Source organism: Salmo salar, chromosome 10 (genome assembly GCF_965601325.2).
Source record: "Salmo salar chromosome 10, fSalSal1, whole genome shotgun sequence".
Classification (NCBI taxonomy): Eukaryota; Metazoa; Chordata; class Actinopteri; order Salmoniformes; family Salmonidae; genus Salmo; species Salmo salar.
The window spans coordinates 101,988,572-102,008,960 of NC_138300.1; the positions used below are offsets into that span (position 1 = coordinate 101,988,572).

The 20,389-nt window shown below is 43.6% G+C and overlaps 1 protein-coding gene across 2 annotated transcripts in view; it reads left to right on the top strand.

Annotated features, from left to right (window-relative positions):
* Window positions 1–20,389, top strand: part of furinb (furin (paired basic amino acid cleaving enzyme) b) — a 220,006-nt gene that overhangs the window by 134,903 nt on the left and 64,714 nt on the right. The window contains exons 4-6 of one of the 2 annotated variants that reach the window (XM_014125103.3): window positions 1,758–1,853; window positions 7,306–7,434; window positions 7,974–8,050. In XM_014125103.3, the coding sequence (XP_013980578.3) occupies window positions 1,758–1,853; window positions 7,306–7,434; window positions 7,974–8,050 (302 nt within the window). Of the gene's footprint in view, window positions 1–1,757; window positions 1,863–7,305; window positions 7,435–7,973; window positions 8,051–20,389 lie in introns of both variants that reach the window. The other variant, XM_082957299.1, reaches the window with a different exon arrangement.

The window sequence follows — 20,389 nt, forward strand, 5'->3', positions numbered from 1 at the left end:
AACACATGAGTTCATTGGCGCGCGTTCACGTGAGGGGTAGCTGTGTTCCAAAACGTTTTTCAAGACATTGGAATTGTCCGGTTGGAATATTATTGAAGTTCTAAGTTAAAAAGGCCCTAAATATTGATGCTATACAACGTTTGACATGTTTGAACAAACGTAAATATAACTTTTTTTGACTTTTCGGCGTGACATTTTGGCCGAGCTTCCTACATTTGGAGTAGCTTACTGAACGTGCAAACAACAACGAGGTAGTTGGACATAAATTATGGACTTTATCGAACAAAACAACATTTATTGTGGACCTGGGATTCCTGGAAGTGCCTTCTGATGAAGATCATCAAAGGTAAGTGAATATTTCTAATGCTATTTATGATTTTAGATGACTCCAAAATGACAGGTATCTGTATTGCTTGATGTCTTTTTCTGAGCGCAGTACTCAGATTATTGCAAAGTGTGCTTTCCCCGTGAAGCTTTTTTGAAATCTGTCACAGCGGTTGGATAAAGGAGATGTTCATCTATATTTCTTTGAATAACAGTTTAATATTTTATCAACGTTTATGATGAGTATTTTTGTAAATTGTTGTGCTGATTCACCGGCAGTATTGGAGGCAAAATATTTTCTGAACATCACGCACCAATGTAAAATGCTGTTTTTGGATATAAATATCAACTTGATCGAACAAAAAATGCATGTATTGTGTAACATGATGTCCTAGGAGTGTCATCTGATGAAGATCGTCAAAAGTTACTGCATAATTTTAGCTGGTTTTCTGGTTTTTGTGACGCCTGTCCTTGCTAGGAAAATGGCTGTGTGGTTTTTCTTGTGTTGGAACTGTCCTAACATAATCTAACTTTATGCTTTCGCCGTAAAGCCTTTTTGAAATCGGACAATGTGGTTACATTAAGGAGACGTGTATCTTTAAAATGGTGTAAAATAGTCGTATGTTTGAGAACTTTGAATTATGACATTTTGTGGTTTTGAATTTGACGCTCTTATTTTTCACTGGCTGTTGAATAGTGTGAACCGTGGGTCCCACCTCCCCAAGAGAGGTTAACCAATTTACCGGTTTGTGATCACACCAGGCAAGCCGAAACTCCTACCCATGCAAACCTGCTGATTAGAAAGTCCTGTGCAGATTGAATTTTCAACCAGCAACTATCAGGATATAATAGTGATTACATTTTTTTTTTTTTGAGTGTTAGTTTCATCAGCTGTTGTACAGTATGATACAAAACACAGGAAAAATAATAATTTGGACTGCACTGGCCCTTTAATACAGTTGAGATGCGCTGTAATGAAAGCAACTTCCGAAAATGAACACTCGGAATAGTGGTATTATGTTTGATCTCACAAACAATGTAAAGTATGTATAGATAGGTGTAATCTAGAGGTAAGCGTATTGATTTTTAATCCGGGGGTATCCTGCTATTGACATACTTATTGAATTATGCAAGAGAACATGACAACAACAGTAATTAATGAGGCAGTCTAGACAGCACAGGTGAGTGCAGGTAGGGTAGACAGAGGAAGTGTTTGATGGCTGTTTCCCCCCTTTGTGTTAATGTATTCATATATGCAAATATGTTTTAATGCAAATGAGGCACATATCATTTTCTTAGTTTTAACATAAAATATAAAAATTAAATACCTGATGCAATACATTTTTTAGATGTGTATTCTAAGAAAGAGAGCAGAGAGACGAAACACACACGCTAATGTGTGTGTGTGTTTGTGTGTGTGTGTTCCTCTTTAGGTGCGGTGGGCGGAGCAGCAGGTGTCTAGGCGGAGGAAGAAGAGGGATGTCTACACCGAACCATCCGACCCCAAATTCCCCCAGCAGTGGTACCTGGTGAGCAAGGTAGTTGTAACGCTGGTATAAAGAATTTTGGAGACAGGCGCAGGATTACACAATAGGGTTTTTTAATACACCCAAAACAAACACGTATACAAAAACACTGGGCTGTACCCAAACAAAAGAGTGAGGGTAAACCTCGTTGAACGCCACGGAACAATACCCGTAATACACAATATATATAGCACGCAGCATAAAAGCTGCACCAACGCATAGGTACTCACACCACCAACGGACATGGGAACAATAACCGACAAAGACATAGGGAACAGAGTGCACATATATAACATACTAATCAGGGGAAATGGGAACCAGGTGTGTTTAATCAGACAAGACAGTCCGTGGTTGATGATAATGAATCCCGTTCAGTGAAGCCTAGAAAACCGGTGACGTAGACCTCCGGAACTTGTGAACAGAATGAGCATCAGTACCGGGGGATCCGTGAAAGTAGTAGTCAGATCCCCCAGAACACTGTAGCCTCTACTGTACTAAAGCCAGGAGTTTTTCTTTATGCTGAACACATTGTACTATTTGAATTAGAACCTCTTAACACCCCTTTGACATGCTAGTATGTAAAATGTTTAAGACCGCAACATAGATACCTGTTGATATAGGGATTCTGCCTTTAAAGTGCACTTTTAAGGCAGTTCACTGCCACTTCACTGCTGTTTACCACATTCATACCTTTAAAACATAGAGACGTGCTGCCATACAGAAAAGGCAGGATGTATTAATCAGAGTATTTCAGTGAGGAGCAGGTTATATTTCCCCCAGTCAGTAAGCCTCTTGTTGACATTTATGTGAAAGCTGGATGTGCTGCCTGCTGAGAAAACTCATCATCTGGGTGTCTGTCATTTAGTTAAATGTCTTCAAAATGTTCTAAAGCGCTCTTCACTTTGTTTACTTCAACTGTCAAGGCCCAAGTTCATTTCCCATGTGTAGTGAATACATGATGGCAATGAATACATGGAAATAATACATTGTCTGCAGGTAGCGCTGGAAGGACAGTTTGCCGAAGTTGAGAGCTGATAAACAGGACTGAGACTGTTATTATAGAACGACCGATATGGATTTTTTTTAGGGCCAATACCGATTTTTGGGGGGTCAAGGAGGCCGTGATCACGGATTCTTATGAAACTAGTAATTGTAGTCATTTTCCGTGATCGGGAAAAAGTGTTTTTTATAGCTGTCAGGACGCATCTCTAAATAACTCAGCTGCCAGGAAGAAAATTCTAAACTACTCAATAGGGGTGGCAGCGTAGCCTAGTGGTTAGAGTGTTGGACTAGTAACCAAAAGGTTGCAAGATCAAATCCCCGAGCTGACAAGGTACAAATCTGTTGTTCTACCCCTGAACAAGGCAGTTAATCCACTGTTCCTAGGCTGTCATTGAAAATAAGAATGTGTTCTTAACTGACTTGCCTAGTTAATTAAAGGTAATAAAAAATAGGCTTATTCTACCATCTCTCTCACCATTGCTCATATCACTTGGTGCTGTTTACTGCTAATATGAGAATTAGCTCAATGACATTTGCTACTGATCCTAAATGTGCATAATTTCTAAGGAGAAAGACTGTAGAAAAAAATATGAAACAACGATGCACGTTCTGTCTGAATGACTCAAATCTGCCCATAGTTTGAGAAGTGAAAACACACATGCTGATCTATACAGCTTTGTTAGTCCATAAACATACAGTAAAGATTCTTAGGTTGCTAAACCTATTGCCAACCTTTATTTAGGCATTTTGAAACACTTCCTTCTTTCCCTATTACGACAATCATTTAATCCGACTATCAACTGTGAATTGAAGGATATGATTGCTGCTGGTTAGATCAGCACACCAGTAAATAGCTAACGTTACACCATCAGATGGCTCGTTTCCAAAAATGGTGCATGGTCAAAATGATAACCAGCTAACGTTAGGTAGCTATATTGGCTATTCACTCCTATCTGATATATTAGCACAATGTTTATCTAGCCAGCTAGCTAGCATAGTAGCTAATATAGCTAGCTAGCTAACACCACAGATGAAAGAGTTAGTTATCGTAATCTTTGCCAACAGGTCACATAGCTATCTTCTTAACTAGCTAGCTTATGGCATGCATGTCCGGGCACGTCAACACAAGCCTTATTATTAGTGAGTTAACTAAACTAATATTTGCAACAGGAGTTTGATTTTGGTCACTGTGTCAATTCATCCATTTGTCAATACTACACCTTTCTGTTGGAGTATGAGCTAGCTTGCTGCTTGCTGCTGCTGCTGATTATCCCAGCTAGACATTCCTCGGCATTGTGCAGGGCTCGTGGCTCGGTGGTGAGTGGCAGCGGGAATAGCAGCAGCTTTGCTATGTAGAGGGACTAAATGCCAATATTGGCCCGGTATATCGGCTTGGCCGATAATCGGTCGTTCTCTATCTGTTATCAACCAGGTGTCATTCATCAAGATGCTCCTCAGTGTCTTCCGTTTGAAAGGCTCCAGATCATAGCAAATGAAACATGATGACACCTGTAGGACTGTTGCTTTCAGAAGTAGACAGTGACCATACGTCCTTCTCTCCTCCTCTCATAGGCGCAGGGATGCTTTGATTTCTCCTAATCCTCCTCCTCTCTCTCTGCAGTCTGCACCATATGATGGTGGGAATGGATTAATTGCAGCATTGACAGGGCCAGACACAAATCACCTGTGAATGGAAGGCTGTGAAACCACCTCTGTCATTCAGCATTACTGCTCTAATCGGCTGAGGGCTCTAAGCCTGTTCTGCTGTGTGTTTGAGGCTGTTCAACAGTCCCTCTGAAGCCAAACACTGGTGGCTTGTCTGTAATGAGGTTAGCATGGTTTGCATTGGGATGAATGCAGATGTTATAGGGTGATATTGCATACAAGCCTTTTGGACAGTGTATCCAAAGCTTTTATTTTTCCTGTCTGACAAAACAGTTTGCACGTAGTCGGTTCTGCCATAGACTGTTAAACTAATGATTGAAAATAGTTTCCAGGGCCTCCCGGGTGGTGCAGCGGTCTAAAGCACTGCATCGCAGTGCTAGTGGCATCACGACAGACCGTGGTTCGATCCCAGGCTGTATCACAACCGGCCGTGATAGGGAGTCCCATTGGGCGGTGCACAGGTTAGGAGAGGGTTTGACCGGCGGGGCTTTACTTGGCTCATTGCGCTCCAGCGACTCCATGTGGCGCGCCTGCAGGCTGACCCCGGTCGTCAGTTGAATGGTGTTTCCTCCGACACATTGGTGTGGCTGGCTGGTTAAGCGGGTGGGTGTTAAAAAGCGTGATTTGGCATGTCATGTTTCGGAGGACGCATGACTCGACCTTTGCCTCCTGAGCCCATTGGGGAGTTGCAGTGATGAGACAAGATTGAAAAAGGGGGTCAAATACAACAACACCCCAAAAAATATATATACAGTACCAGTCAAAAGTTTGGACACACCTACACATTCCAGGGCTTTTTTAAATTTGTTCTATTTTCTACATTGTAGAATAATAATGAAGACATCAAAAGTATGAAATAACACATATGAAATCATGTAGTAACCAAAAAAGTGTTAAACAAATCAAAATATATTTTATATTTGAGTTTCTTCAAAATAGCAGCTTTCAACCCTCTTGGCATTCTCTCAATCAGCTTCATGAGGTAGTCACCTGGAATGCATTTCAATTAACAGGTGAGCCAATCAGTTGTGTTGTGACAAGGTAGGGGTGTTATATAGAAGATAGCCCTATTTGTTAAAAGACCAAGTACGTATTATGGCAACAACAGTTCAAATAAGCAAAGAGAAACGATAGTCCATCATTACTTTGAAGGTCAGTCAATCCTGAAAATGTCAAGGACTTGGATTGGATGGATTTGGATGAGTTGGACCGCAGTGTGAAGGAAAAGCATCCAACATGTGCTCAGCATATGTGGGAACTCCTTCAAGACTGTTGGAAAAGCATTCCAGGTGAAGCTGGTTGAGAGAATGCCAAGAGTGTGGAAAGCTGTCAATCAAGGCAAAGGGTGGCTACTTTGAAGAGTCTAAAATCTAAAATATATCTTGATTTGTTTAACACTTTTTCGGTTACTACATGATTCCATATGTGTTATTTCATAGTTTTGATGTCTTCACTATTATTCTACAATGTAGAAAATAGTAAAAATAAAGAAAAACCCTTGAATGAGTGTCCAAACTTTTGACTGGTACTCCATATATTTTCCAGATTTGCTTCCTCGTAGTCTGTATAAATACACATTATACTGTATCTCTATATGATTAGAAAAAGAGGAGCTAACTGCCTTCCTCTGTGTAGTCCCATGGTAATTCTGCCCCATGTGTATAGGAATCGTGTCTGTATAAGCAGCACAGTGGCTGCCCTGGGGCCAGGGATATTAAGCTCCCTCACTAAAGGCCCTGATGCTGCTCTGCCGTGGCCCAGCAGGAGGCCTGCCCTGTAGGGAGAGATCAGCAGGGAGCAGGGGGTGGAGGAAGTGGAGATGGAGGTGGCCTGGAGCTCTAGGGGAAGCACGTTTTCTCACCCTACCTTTTTTTCTCTCTCTCCCTATCTTTTTCCCTATTTTTTCCTCACTCTATCTACCTCTACATTTGACTCTTTCTCTGTCACTTCCTTCACCTTTTTCTCTCTCTCCCTCTCCGCCCTTTTCTCTGCTCTTTTCCCTCTCTCCCTGCTGGTTAGAGTGGAGCCCTGCTTTATAATTCCCCCTGTGAGCAAGGCGAATGCTCTCACCAGGTTCTCACTTATTCATATTTCCAGCTGCAGGCTTGCTTCCTCTGACAGGGAAATTATAGTAGCCCCCCACGCTCTGCGGGTTAGCCCCGCTAAAGAGACTTCCCAGTGACACACTGTGTGTCACAGTGTGTGTGTGTGTCGCTGTGTGACTTTGCCTGTCTATGTGTGTGTGCGTGCATGCATGTTTGTGGTTGTGTGTTGTGGTTGTGTGTGGAGGGTAGGGGGTTTCAACAGGGTATGAACACAGTCAAACATCCAACACGGTCCCCCAGTGTTACATTAGCAGGGCTATTCATCTTTCATCTGAGCCACCCAGGTCTCTTTTCATGTGTATTTTTGCTGATGCTCACATTTTTAAATGGTTGCTCTACTTGTCTGAGTAATGTGACTTGCGTGCGTCAAATGTGAGTCATACAAATGTCCTTAAGCATTCTCTCATTTTTGGGGAAGTTAACAGAGGGATGTGCTTTGTGCTATTGTTGTGACTGTATATATAACTGAGAAATAAAGGAAGATAGTCCAGAGGCACTCCAAGTATACTATTTTAAAAAATCTGTATATTGTATTGGCATTTTCACACACAAAAAACAACAGATGCCCTATGTGTTTCAGCACCATATTGGCCTTCATCAGGGCGAAACCATGTGAAACTATATGATACTATAATGCTATAACAATGGCTTCATTAAAGCTTGTTCTTCTGTCTCCCCGCCAGTCCAACCCCAGCCAAGCAGACCTGAATGCCAAGGGAGCGTGGTCCCAGGGTTACACTGGGAGAGGAGTTGTGGTCACCATCCTGGATGACGGCATAGAGAAAGACCACCCAGACCTGGCCACCAACTATGTGAGTACCACAACCACAACCTGCTCTGTCTGGATGGATGGAAGAAGAAGTAGCCTTCTTCCCAGCTCCACATTGCTTTCACCTTGCCTGTGTTTTCACATAGTGCAGATGAGATAGAAGAAGAAGAGTAATTTCATCTGCATTCTCTGAGACACACAGCTAGGGTAAGGCAATGTGAGGATGCCTACTTCAGCCTCAAATTACTTTCCAGGAATTGCTTTAAAGTGCAGCAACAGAGACTCTCAATAAGGCTGTTGAGATGCATTCTGAGAGTTGTCACTCTCACCATATCCTTATAATTTAGCAGACACTGATCCAGAGAGACTTACATGAGCTATTAGGGCCAAGTGCCTTGCTCAAGGGCACATTGACAGATTTTACACCTAGTCGGCTCAGGGATTTGAACCAGTGGCCTTTACGTTACTGGCCCAACACTCTTAACCGCTAGGCTACCTGCGGCCTTTATCACCCATTTCATGAAAGGATGTAATTCAGCCATATCCCCAGTCTCTAACACCTGTTTCCATCTCTGTTCCCAGGACCCTGAGGCCAGCTATGATGTCAACGATGGAGACTCTGACCCGCAGCCACGCTACACACAGCGCAACGAGAACAGGTCATGTGATATCCTGCTCTGCCCCACACCTCAACTGGATTATACATACATACATTCATACAGCAAAATGAGCTCTGACAAAGTTTGGTAGATTTGTTCAAGCACATTTTGCAGGTTCACTTGGTTGTGTAATGCTGTGTCTCTTTAAGTAAAGGCCCTCAAGCAAGACATGCTTTTCAGTCTGTCTGCTCTCATTTATAAACAGCACTGCTTCTCTGACACAGTGTCATCCATTGATAGTTTGTCAGGGGATTGTTGACTGGTGACTGAATCAGATGAAATACCAATATGCCCTGTAACAGTGCTTCTCACAGCCCAGCCTCAGAGACTCTGTCCTCGAGGTCCTTGTACTTTTCTTATACAAAAAGTGTTTTGTATTTGCTTCGGTGGATCAGCCATGCTGCAGTAACAACATTAAGAAGTTCCTCTCCCCCTCCTTCAGCTCCCCCTCACCACCCCAGAGCCTGAGCCATTTTGGCAGATTGTTTGCAGGTAGTACAGTAGTTTATTTGGCCCTGGCTGATACCAGCAAGTCTCTCTTCAGGCTTTTGGTGTTTGAATTAAGAAAACACTGGTCCAAAGTAAAAGGGGGACTTCTAAATTCCTTAAGCACCTCCTCCTCAGCCCCTCTCACCTCCCTCACCCTAACCCCAGCGTGTGGCTGTCTTCTGCTGTGATTCCATCCCCCTGGATCAGATGGGACACTGCTGCATTCCTCCCACCTCTGGTACAAACAGCAGGATTTGCCTCAAATCTCCCCCTTTGTTTCTGGGACAAATTCCAGTCTTCTTTTGTTTTTGTCAGTTGGTTTTTCTCATTTATTTTGTTTTAATGCTTAACAGGATCTTGAACTGAATTCTCTCCAAAGCAGGACATGGTTTAAACTTCCCCAGACTTCTGTCTTTGAGCTGCCTCTGCCTCTACTGTAGATACTGAAGAGAGATTCACTGCATTTTTCCCTGTGAAATGAAAACAATGGCTTTGCACATCGTATCACTAAATGTTTTCCCTTTAACACAGACCTTGTTTCCCCTATCTTCTTCTCTTGAAGCTGCCATTCTACTGTACATATTGAAGCGATTCCCTCCCTCTTTAACTCCCACTAGAGAGCCTTCCCAGAGACGTGTGTGTGTGTGTGTGTGTGTGTGTGTGTGTGTGTGTGTGTGTGTGTGTGTGTGTGTGTGTGTGTGTGTGTGTGTGTGTGTGTGTGTGTGTGTGTGTGTGTGTGTGTACTGTATATACTGTACATATTGAAGTGATTCCCTCCCGTCTCCCAAGTGGAATAAAAACAATGGCTTTGCATCACCAAAAGCTTTCACGTACACTGTTTTCTTCTGCCTCTACAGAAGAGATTACCTCTTTAGTTTACCCACTGGAAGAAAAACAATTGGTTTGCATAGTCAAGGCCAAGTGCTTTCACTTTAACCAGGGACCTTGTTTCCATGTTTGCCTGGAGTGGTACTAGCTCTGCCTAAGCCTACCCCTGCCCACTTGTCTGTTTGAGCCAGTCACCACTCAATCCTGATTACTAGGGAACGCAAGACTACTCCTTGGTTGGTTCTGCTTCTTCTAACCAGCTCCACTGCTGCTGCAGCTACTGTTACTGCTGCTGCACATAACTTCAGAACACACACATGCACACATACACATTGTAACTAAAAAACACATGCACACACAGTACAAACACAGTACAATACACACCATGTTTGGCTGGTGCTCTCAATGCGATTATCAATTTATGACCAAGAAATGAGAAGCAAGTGTGTGTTTCTGTCAATAGCGCTGAGCGCTGTGTGTTTGGAGTGACCTGAGGAAAAATGAAAGCAGATGAGTTCAGTAATTCCCCATAGAGGCATGCGGCCAGAAGCTGAGTAATACTCTCCGCCTCCCCACAATGGGATTATATTCATATATTCATATGACTATATTCATGGGCAGAAAAAGGAACAGGAGACTTAAGTTAGAAACGTACGTCCTCTTCCACTGCCAAGGCCAGCTCATTTGTATTGGTGACATTCAAGGCTGGGTTTTGAATTCACATCCATTAAGGAGTTATTCCGGGTAGATGCTTTGTACTGTGACTTGGTACGACTGGCAGGTATTGTTGGAAGGGTTTTAAGCCAGGCTGGAGCAAGGCTCTTGCCCAAACAGGTAATTATTTTGTGCTCCATCATCGGAATGTTTGTCCTCTCTGTGTTTTCTCTCCTCCTGTCCTCCATTACAGTGCTGTCAATATTGTGGATTGGAGATTAGAGAGGGTGAGAAGAGACTGAGAGATGCTAGGGGTACCAGTAATGAAAGGGCTGCTGTCCACAGCCTTGTAGTTTTTCACCCACCCACCGGACTATCTGTCTCTGGGCTTGGCCTTAATCCCTCTTACTGTCTATCCTATCAATGGTGAGAGGAGGCAGAAGAAGAGGTACCAACCGTTGTGCACACATTTTTATTTTTTATTTTGTTATTTCCCCTTTATTTAAGCAGGTAGGCCAGTTGAGAACAAGTTCTCATTTACAACTGCGATCTGGCCAAGATAAAGCATAGCAGTGCGACAAAAACAACAACACAGAGTTACACATAAACAAACGTACAGTCAATAACACAAAAGAAAAGAAAAATAGAAAGAATCTATGTACAGTGTGGGCAAATGTAGAAGAGTAGGGAGGTAGGCAATAAATAGGCCATAAAGGCTAAAATAATTACAACTTAGCATTACTACTGGAGTGATAGATGTGCAGATGATGATGTGCAAGTAGAGATACTGAGGTGCAAAAGAGCAAGAGGGTAAGTAACAATATGGGGATGAGGTAGTCGGGTGTGCTATTTACAGATTGGCTGTGTACAGGTACAGTGATCGGTAAGCTGCTCTGACAGCTTATGCTTAAAGTTAGAGAGGGAGATAAAAGACTCCAGCTTCAGAGATTTTTGCAATTCGTTCCAGTTATTGGCAGCAGAGAACTGGAAGGAAAAGCGGCCAAAGTAAGTGTTGGCTTTGGGGATGACCAGTGCAATATACCTGCTGGAGCGCGTGCTACGCGTGGGTGTTGCTATGGTGACCAGTGAGCTGAGATAAGGCGGGGCTTTGTCTAGCAAAAACTTATAGATGACCTGGAGCCAGTGGATTTGGTGACGGATATGTAGTGAGGGCCAGCCAATGAGAGCATAGAGGTCACAGTGGTGGGTAGTATATGGGGCTTTGGTGATAAAACAGATGGCACTGTGATAGACTGCATCCAATTTGCTGAGTAGATTGTTGAGGGCTGTTTTGTAAATGACATCACCGAAGTCAAGGATCGGTAGGATAGTCAGTTTTACGAGGGTATGTTTGGCAGCATGAGTGAAGGATGCTTTGTTGCGAAATAGGAAGCCGATTATAGATTTAATTTTGGATTGGAGATACTTAATATGAGTCTGGAAGGAGAGTTTACAGTCTAACCAGACACTTAGGTATTTGTAGTTGTCCACATATTCTAGGTCAGAACCGTCCAGAGTAGTGATGCTAGTCGGGCGGGAGAGTGCGGGCAGCAATCGGTTGAAGAGCATTTAGTTTTACTAGCATTTAAAAGCAGTTGGAGGCCACGGAAGGACTGTTGTATGGAGTTGAAGCTCGTCGAAAGCCTTGGCCAGGTCGATGAAGACGGCTGCACAGTACTGTCTTTTATCGATGGCGGTTATGATATCGTTTAGGACCTTGAGCGTGGCTGAGGTGCACCCATGACCAGCTTGGAAACCAGATTGCATAGTGGAGAAGGTACGGTGGGATTCGAAATGGTCGGTGATCTGTTTATTAACTTGGCTTTCGAAGATTTTAGAAAGACAGGGCAGGTTGGATATAGGTCTGTAACTGTTTGGGTCTATGGTGTCTCCCCCTTTGAAGAGGGGGATGACCACGTCAGCTTTCCAATCTTTGGGGATCTCAGACGATACGAAAGAGAGGTTGAATAGGCTAATAATAGGGGTTTCAACAATTTCGGTGGATCATTTTAGAAAGAGAGGGTCTAGATTGTCTAGCCCAGCTGATTTGTAGGGATCCAGATTTTGCAGCTCTTTCAGAAATAAAGGAGCAGACTTCACATATGCAGTCTGATCCCTTATGGGTGCACCTTGGTTGGTATGAAGTAGTTCCAGTATACTGTATATTTGGCTCTGAAGAGAAGCAGCTAGCTGCAGCAGTTCTTTTCACATCCAAAGCACTCCACTGTGACAATCACCCACTGGCACAGTGATGTCTGAATGTCCTTGTCCCTTTGTTTCCCACCCCTGAACAACCTTCACTTAACGTCTGGACACATATTTCCTCCTGCAGGTTTGGAGACAATTATTATGTGATTTGAAGAGGGAGAGCCTAGTGTATAAAATATGTTCTCTCTTTCACTGCCTCTCTTTCTCTCTTTTACACTCAATACTCAATAGAAAGTCTCGCCCCTGACTCCTAACTTCAAAGTTTAACACATAAAAAGCGCCCGTCTATTCCAAGGCCTGGCTATGTTGTTTACCATCTTTCTATCTGTGTCTCTGAGACGGTGTGTTTATTTCCCAGACGGCCCAGAGCCTTGAGATGAATCAACAGATGTTAGGATGTGATGTTGGCAGGCTCTCTCTCTCTCTCTGTTTTTTCCATTAATATCCTCAATGTCCAGAGGGCCAAGAGGGCTGAGTGATTGAAATTGTGCGTCTGTGAATGATTGAAGGCTGCTGTGCTCCTGCTCCAGCCACTTCAATAAGTGTGGCTCAGTTGGTAGAGCATGGTGTTTGCAACGCCAGGGAAGTGGGTTAGATTCCCACGGGGGGCCAGTATGGGGAAAAAAAAAAATAATAATAAAAAAAAATTATGAAATGTATGCATTCACTACTGTAAGTTGCTCTGGATAAGAGCGTCTGCTAAATTACTAAAATGTGATTGAGTACTGTAAATGGCCTGAGCCCCTGAACCCCCCAGCAGATCGGACACCATCACCAATATACAGATACAGATACTGGGCAGGCCTGATGAATGGCAGATTTAAGCAGGTGTGTCACTGCTGTGAAGAGTTAGACCTCCCTCAGTGAGACACGACACAGCTTAGGCCAGCTTGCTTTGTTTAGAAGCCTCTTTGTTGGACTGGCTTAATATCACACATCTCCTTTAAACCACAGTTGAATGATTCACTTCATTATAGCTAGCTAAAGTGTCTGTCTCATTGGGTTGGCTTGTATCTTTTAAAGCCATTTTCAGAAACCTTATCATTGAGTCAGCTAGTCTTATCACATGAGCCCGGTCAAGTCGCCTGATGAGTGATTCTCATTAGATGTGGCAACCAGAGACGTGTGACCACTGGCCAGGGTAGGTGGGAGGAAAGAAGCAGTAGATTGTACTCTTCCCAAGGCCTGAGAGAGAGAGAGCATGGTCCTGATTGGTTGGGCTTAGGAGGAACTCCAGAGTAACCGTTTGAACAGCGGCCCGGCCCATGGCTGCTTCGGGGATCAGTTAAGCCGAGCGGAAAATAACCAAATCCTTTTAACAGGCCCCTTGATCCAGCCACCATCCAGCCCTATTCACTCACACTGCCACAGATACCCCACAGCCAACAGCACCACTACAGCAGGCAGCAGCAAAGCACTGGACCACCAAGTCAGCCAAGCACACTGCAACGTCCGTCACAGTCTATAATATACATCTGAACATGCACAGTGCATGTTTTGTCGTGGTGTCTAAAATCTAAAATCAGAACATTATTTGCTGGAGAGACGTAACAATAGCCCAAAATGGCTTCATTGCTCCATGCCATTCTTAAGTAAAAGGACAAGGCAACCAATAGGCTGGAAGAGGTTGTATAAGCCTGAAGGAGAGAGAGATAAAAGTATTCCCTCTCTCAGTCAGCTAAGATAAAGAGAGAACAGTGACCCTGTTGATAGTGTATAGGTTACCTTTCTTAGAGTCTACCATAGAGTATTGCAGGGGTGGTCTTTCAACAGTCCTCCTGGAGAACTGCTGGGTGTGCAGGCTTCTGGGTTAACACTGAGGAGTGGAGGCTGGACGATGGAAGCAGTACTTTATAATTGGTCTTCTCACACATTTAACACCTAACAGGGAGTGACTGGGGGACGAAACCCTTTCTTTTCACTGTCTACCTTAGTCTCACACGTACTGTAGCAGGTCGCACAGTTAACCCCAGGCCTTATGAGTAGGGCACAACTGGTGCTGTTCAGAAGGTATCATTTTCAAGGAACACAGACTAACACCAAATTTTACTTGACAGTCTTGTCTGTTCTATGTTCTCTGTGACACTTTAACCAGTGCATTTAGGAGAGAGAAATAGAGACTGAGAGAGAGACAGAGAGAGAGAGAGAGAGAGAGAGGGTGAGTAAAGTTCCTCTAAAATAATTTCCTGTGATTTTTGTTTTGACAAATTTAGAATTAAGATGTCATCTGGTTGTCAAACCCCTCCCCCCCTTGGCCATTCTCCACACATTAAGCTGTCGTCTGTCTGATCTGAAAGGCATCCAGTCCAATCACACCCTGTAATCACGCGGCAGCTGTGTGTTTGTCTGTGTGTGTGTCTGGTAAACGGCTGTTCTGTGGATGGCTCCCCTCCAGCAGCCCATGTGAAAGTGCCTCGGGGCATAGTGCTTTAGTTCCTGCCCACTATCAGTGAAGTGGATAAACTTCCTCCCTGCTTGCACATGTCTGGCCAAATGACGATGGTGCCTAGATACCCTCTGCCACAAATACCATTTTGAGATACTATGGATGAAACAATGATCTCGCCGGTAGCTAGGAATCCATTTTGGGAAAACGCGCCCAGCATGGCCGATTGCCTCCTGGCCACGGCTGCTTGTTGTCTGGGATTGGGCCAGTATAGACAGACTCAGTGAGCAGGACTGCTATCTGTTCTCTCTCCTGATAGTGATTAAAACATTTAGCATGGTGTGCCTTTAGAATCCCCCCTCTCTTTAAAAGTCAATGTGATGCTCTCATAAAGGAATGTGACACAGGGTTTCTGTCTATGGCAGGGTAAATTATGGTTTAATGGTTCTTATGTTTGGCCAGCAGCCAGTGGGATAAATTATGTGTGGGTAGGTGTGTGTGCGTGCGTGCACTGTGCTAGGGTGCATGTTTTAAGGCATGTTTAGGAGTTAACTTTTACATTCAGTGTGTGTGCGTGTGTGCTTGTGTGCGTGCATCAACATGTTCAAGCTTGTTGACAAGTTGACTGTTATGTTCAGACTAATGCTATTCTTAATTGCTTAGATTTAACTTTAATTGCATAATTCTGTTCAAAGATGATGTACAACATGTTAGCATATGCTTTGCAAGGCACCTTGGGTAAAGGACACATCTGTCAGTGAGCAGTCAGTGAGCCCTTGTCATGACAGTGTCATTGCTAATATTTAAATCACTCTAATCCAAAGTGTGAACTTTATGACAGCTCAGGTCAAGTGGTAAACGATGTGTAGAAAACATAATTTAACATCAGATACTCTTGTTTTCTCTACTTACCAATCCTTGGTCACAAGCACCATTATAGCTGGGTACTTTAATAAAGGAAATCTGAGGAAAATGCTACCAAAGTTCTATCATAACATCTTCTGTGCTACTTGCGCTTCGAGAACTCAGGAACATTGCAACTCCCCCTTCCGGGACGCTTCCATTTTGCTCCTCTCCTCCTATAGGCAGAAACTTAAACAGGAAGTACCCGTTGTAATGAATGTTCAATGTTGGTCTGACCAATCGGAATCTATGCTGGGAAATGTTCTGGGTTGCCTCTGAGAATAGTATTGGCGTATACACTGACTCAGTGACTGAGTTCATCAGGAAGTGCATAGAGGATGTTGTTCCCACTAGGACAATTAGAACTTATTCAAGCCTAAAACCGCACATAGAAGACAGCATTCACACAAAACTTAAAGCGCAAACCACCGCATTTAACCATGGCAAGGTGACTGGGAACATGGACGTGTAGAACCAGACCACCTATGCCCTCCGTAAAGCAATCAAAGAGGCAAAACCTCAGTACAGGGACAAAGTAGAGTCGCAATTCAACGGCTCAGACACAAGACATATGTGGCAGGGACTCCAGACAATCACGGATTATAAAGGGAAAGCCAGCCACGTTGCGGACACTGACGTCTCGTTCCCGGACAAGATAAACACAGCTTTTCTCCCTTCAAGGAAAACACATAGCCACCAACGCGGGCCGCAGCTGCACACAAGGACTGTGAGCTCTCGTTCTCCGTGGCCAACCTGAGTAAGACATTTAAGTGTGCTAACCTTCGCAAGGCTGCCGGCCCAGACGGTCTCCCAAGCCGCATCATCAGAGCATGTACAGACCAGCTGGCTGGAGGGTTTACAGACATATTAAATCTCTTCCTACCCAGTCTGTTGACCCACTTGCTTCAAGATGTCCACCATTGTTCCTGTACCCAAGAAGGTAACCGAACTAAATGACTATCGCCCCGTAACACTTATGTCATCATGAAGTGGTTTGAGAGGCTAGTAAAGGATCATATCACCTCCAGCTAGCCGCCACCCTAGACCCACTACAATTTGCATACCGCCCCAACAGATCCATGGATGACGAAATCGCCATCACACTGCGCACTGCCCTATCTCATCTGGACAAGAGCAATACCTACAGTTGAAGTCGTAAGTTTACATACACCTTAGCCAAATACATTTAAACTCAGTTTTTCACAATTCCCTGTCTTAGGTCAGTTAGGATCACCACTTTATTTTAAGAATGTGAAATGTCAGAATAATAGTAGAGAGAAGGATTTATTTCAGCTTTTATTTCTTTCATCACATTCCCAGTGGGTCAGAAGTTTACATACTTAGTATTTGGTTGCATTGCCTTTAAATTGTTTAACTTGGGTCAAATGTTTCGAGTAGCCTTCCACAAGCTTCCCACAATAAGTTGGGTGAATTTTGGCCCATTCCTCCTGACAGAGCTGGTTTAACTGAGTCAGGGTTATAGGCCTACTTGCTCACACACGCTTTTTCAGTTCTGCCCACAAATTTTCTATGGGATTGAGGTCAGGGCTTTGTGATGGCCACTCCAATACCTTCACTTTGTTGTCCTTAAGCCATTTTGCCGCCACTTTGGAAGTATGCTTGAGGACATTGTCCATTTGGAAGACCCATTTGCGACCAATCTTTAACTTCCTGACTGATGTCTTGAGATGTTGCTTCAATATATCCACATAATTTTCTGTCCTCATGATGCCATCTATTTTGTGAAGTGCACCAGTCCCACCTGCAGCAAAGCACCCCCACAACATGATGCTGCCACCCCTGTGCTTCACGGTTGGGATGGTGTTCTTCGGCTTGCAAGCATCCCTCTTTTTCCTCCTAACGTAACGATGGTCATTATGGCCAAACAGTTCTATTTTTGTTTCATCAGACCAGAGGACATTTCTCCAAAAAGTGTGATCTTTGTCCCCATGTGCAGTTGCAAACCGTAGTCTGGATTTTTTATGGCGGTTTTGGAGCAGTGGCTTCTCCCTTGCTGAGCAGCCTTTCAGGTTATGTTGGTATAGGACTCGTTTTACTGTGGATATAGATACTTTTGTACCTGTTTCCTCCAGCCTCTTCACAAGGTCCTTTGCTGTTGTTCTGGGATTGATTTGCACTTTTTGCACCAAAGTACGTTCATCTCTAGGAGACAGAACGCGTCTCCTTCCTGAGCGGTATGACGGCTGCATGGTGCCATGGTGTTTAAACTTGCGTGCTATTGTTTGTACAGATGAACGTGGTACCTTCAGACATTTGGAAATTGCTCCCAAGGATGAACCAGACTTGTGGAGGTCTACAATTTGTGACTTGGCTGATTTCTTTTGATTTTCCCATGATGTCGAGCAAAGAGGCACTGAGTTGGAAGGTAGGCCTTGAAATACATCCACAGGTACACCTCCAATTGACTCAAATTATGTCAATTAGCCTACCAGAAGCTTCTAAAGCATTACATCATTTTCTGGAATTTTCCAAGCTGTTTAAAGGCACTGTCAACTTAGTGTATGTAAACTTTTGACCCACTGGAATTGTGATAGAGTGAATTTTAAGTGAAATAATTTGTCTGCAAACAATTGTTGGAAAAATGACTTGTGTCATGCACAAAGTAGATGTCCTAACCGACTTGCCAAAACTATAGTTTGTTAACAAGAAATTTGTGGAGTGGTTGAAAAACGAGTTTTAATGACTCCAACCTAAGTGTATGTTAACTTCTGACTTCAAGTGTATGTAAGAATGCTGTTCATCAACTACAGCTCAGCCTTCAACACCATAGTGTACTCCAAACTCATCACTAAGCTCGGGGCCCTGGTTCTGAACCCCGCCCTGTGCAATTGGGACTTCCTGTCGGGCCGACACCAGGTGGTGAAGGTAGGTAACAGCACTTCTGCCACGCAGATCCTCAATTCAGGAGACTCACACGTGCGTGCTTAGCCCCCTCCTATATTCCCTGTTCACCCATGACTGTGTGGCCACACACATCTCCAACATAATCATCAAGTTTACTGACGACAAAACAGTGGTAGGCCTAATTACCAACAATGACGAGATAGCCAACAGGGAGGAGGTGAGGGCCCTAGCGGAGTGGTGCCAGGAAAATAACCACTCCTTCAACATCAACAAAATGAAGGAGCTGATTGTGGACTTCAGGAGACAGCAGAGAGAGCTTGCCCCCATCCACATCGACAGGGCCACAGTGGAGAGGGTGAAAAGCTTGATGTTCCTCTGCATGCACATCACTGACAAACTGAAATGGTCCATACACACAGACAGTGTGGTGAAGAAGGCACAACAGCCCCTTTTCAACCTCAGGAAGCTGAAGAAATTTGGTTTGATCCCTAAGACCCTCACAAACTTTTACAGATGCACCATTGAGAGAATCCTGTCAGGCTGTATCACTGCCTGGTACAGCAATTGCACCGTCCGCCACAGCAGGGCCCTCCAGAGGTTGGAGTGGTCAGCCCAACCCATCACCAGGGCACACTGCCTGCACTCCAGGACATCTACAGCACCCGGTGTCACAAGAAGGCCAAGAAGATCATCAAGGACCTCAGCCACCCGAGCAATGGCCTGTTCACCCCACTCCCATCAGGAAGCATCTAGAAGGCGGAGACAGTACAGATGACATTGCTCATTCTGATATTTCTTCATTTCTTTCTTTTTATTTTGGGGATGTGTGTATTGTTTTGTATTGTTAGGTATACTGCACTTTGGAGCTAGAACCATAAGCATTTTGCTGCACCTGCGATAACATCAGCAAAATATGTGTATGTGACCAATAAAATGTGATTTAATTTGACTTCTCTTAAGCTATGCGAACCTTTACTCTGTGTCGATTAGTATGAATTGAGAAGTGTCTTGTGTTGCCATATATTTTTCCTCTGTGTTTGATAGACTCCCCACCAAAGGGGAGGAAATCACAGTAATCTTCCGCAGATGAAAGTGTTATAAAAGCTAAACATTTTTTATCCTTCATTTAACTAGGCAAGTCAGTTAAAAACAAATTCTAATTTTCAATGACAGCCTAACGGGGAAGAACGACAGATGTTTACCTTGTCAGCAACCTTTCGGTTACTGGCCCAACGCTCTAACCTCTAGGATACCTGCCACCCCTATACATAATGGGTAAATAGCAGGTGGGTAATGTAATGTATTGCAGAGTTGTGCAACAGTATAATCAGCTTCTCAGCTGGAGATAGAACACCATCCCTTTGTCCTCTGACTCACCAGCAAGGTGGGATGGAGACCCATCCTAGGTTCGGAAAAATACCAGTTAAGACTAGGGTTGTGGCATTTATGAAATTTTGTTAGCCAGTTACTGTCATGCAAAAGACTGTTGGTCTCACGGTAATTGACCGTTAACTAACCTAACCACCTGCCACCTAACCACCTAACCATCTCCAGGCCTCCACGCATACAAGCCTCTTACAAGCAGATGATGTGGACCTTTGAAACATCTACATTTAAAAAAGTCTAGGAAATCAATTGAATATACACCATCACAATAAATCCATTCTTTATTTTAGGCAAGTCTGAAGAAACATTATGATATGAAGAAAGTGTATTTCAGAAGAACATAATATGAGTTCGCCTACTGTATGTTATCTGGCTGTACGTCATGCCATAGGCTGTAGGCTTGTTCATTTAGCTGACAAGATAGGCTTATATGTCCCGTGCCATTATTGTGTATTATATGATTCTATAGTAAGAAGAATAGAATTGAACTAGAAAGTATATTTCTTCTATTCCGGAGCATATGAAGTGTCTATGTTGAGAGTAAAAGTGATCATTTCAAGCAGGTCCTATACGCTAAGATTTAGAGTTATTTGGCAACTTTAGTTGTGAATGATACAAAC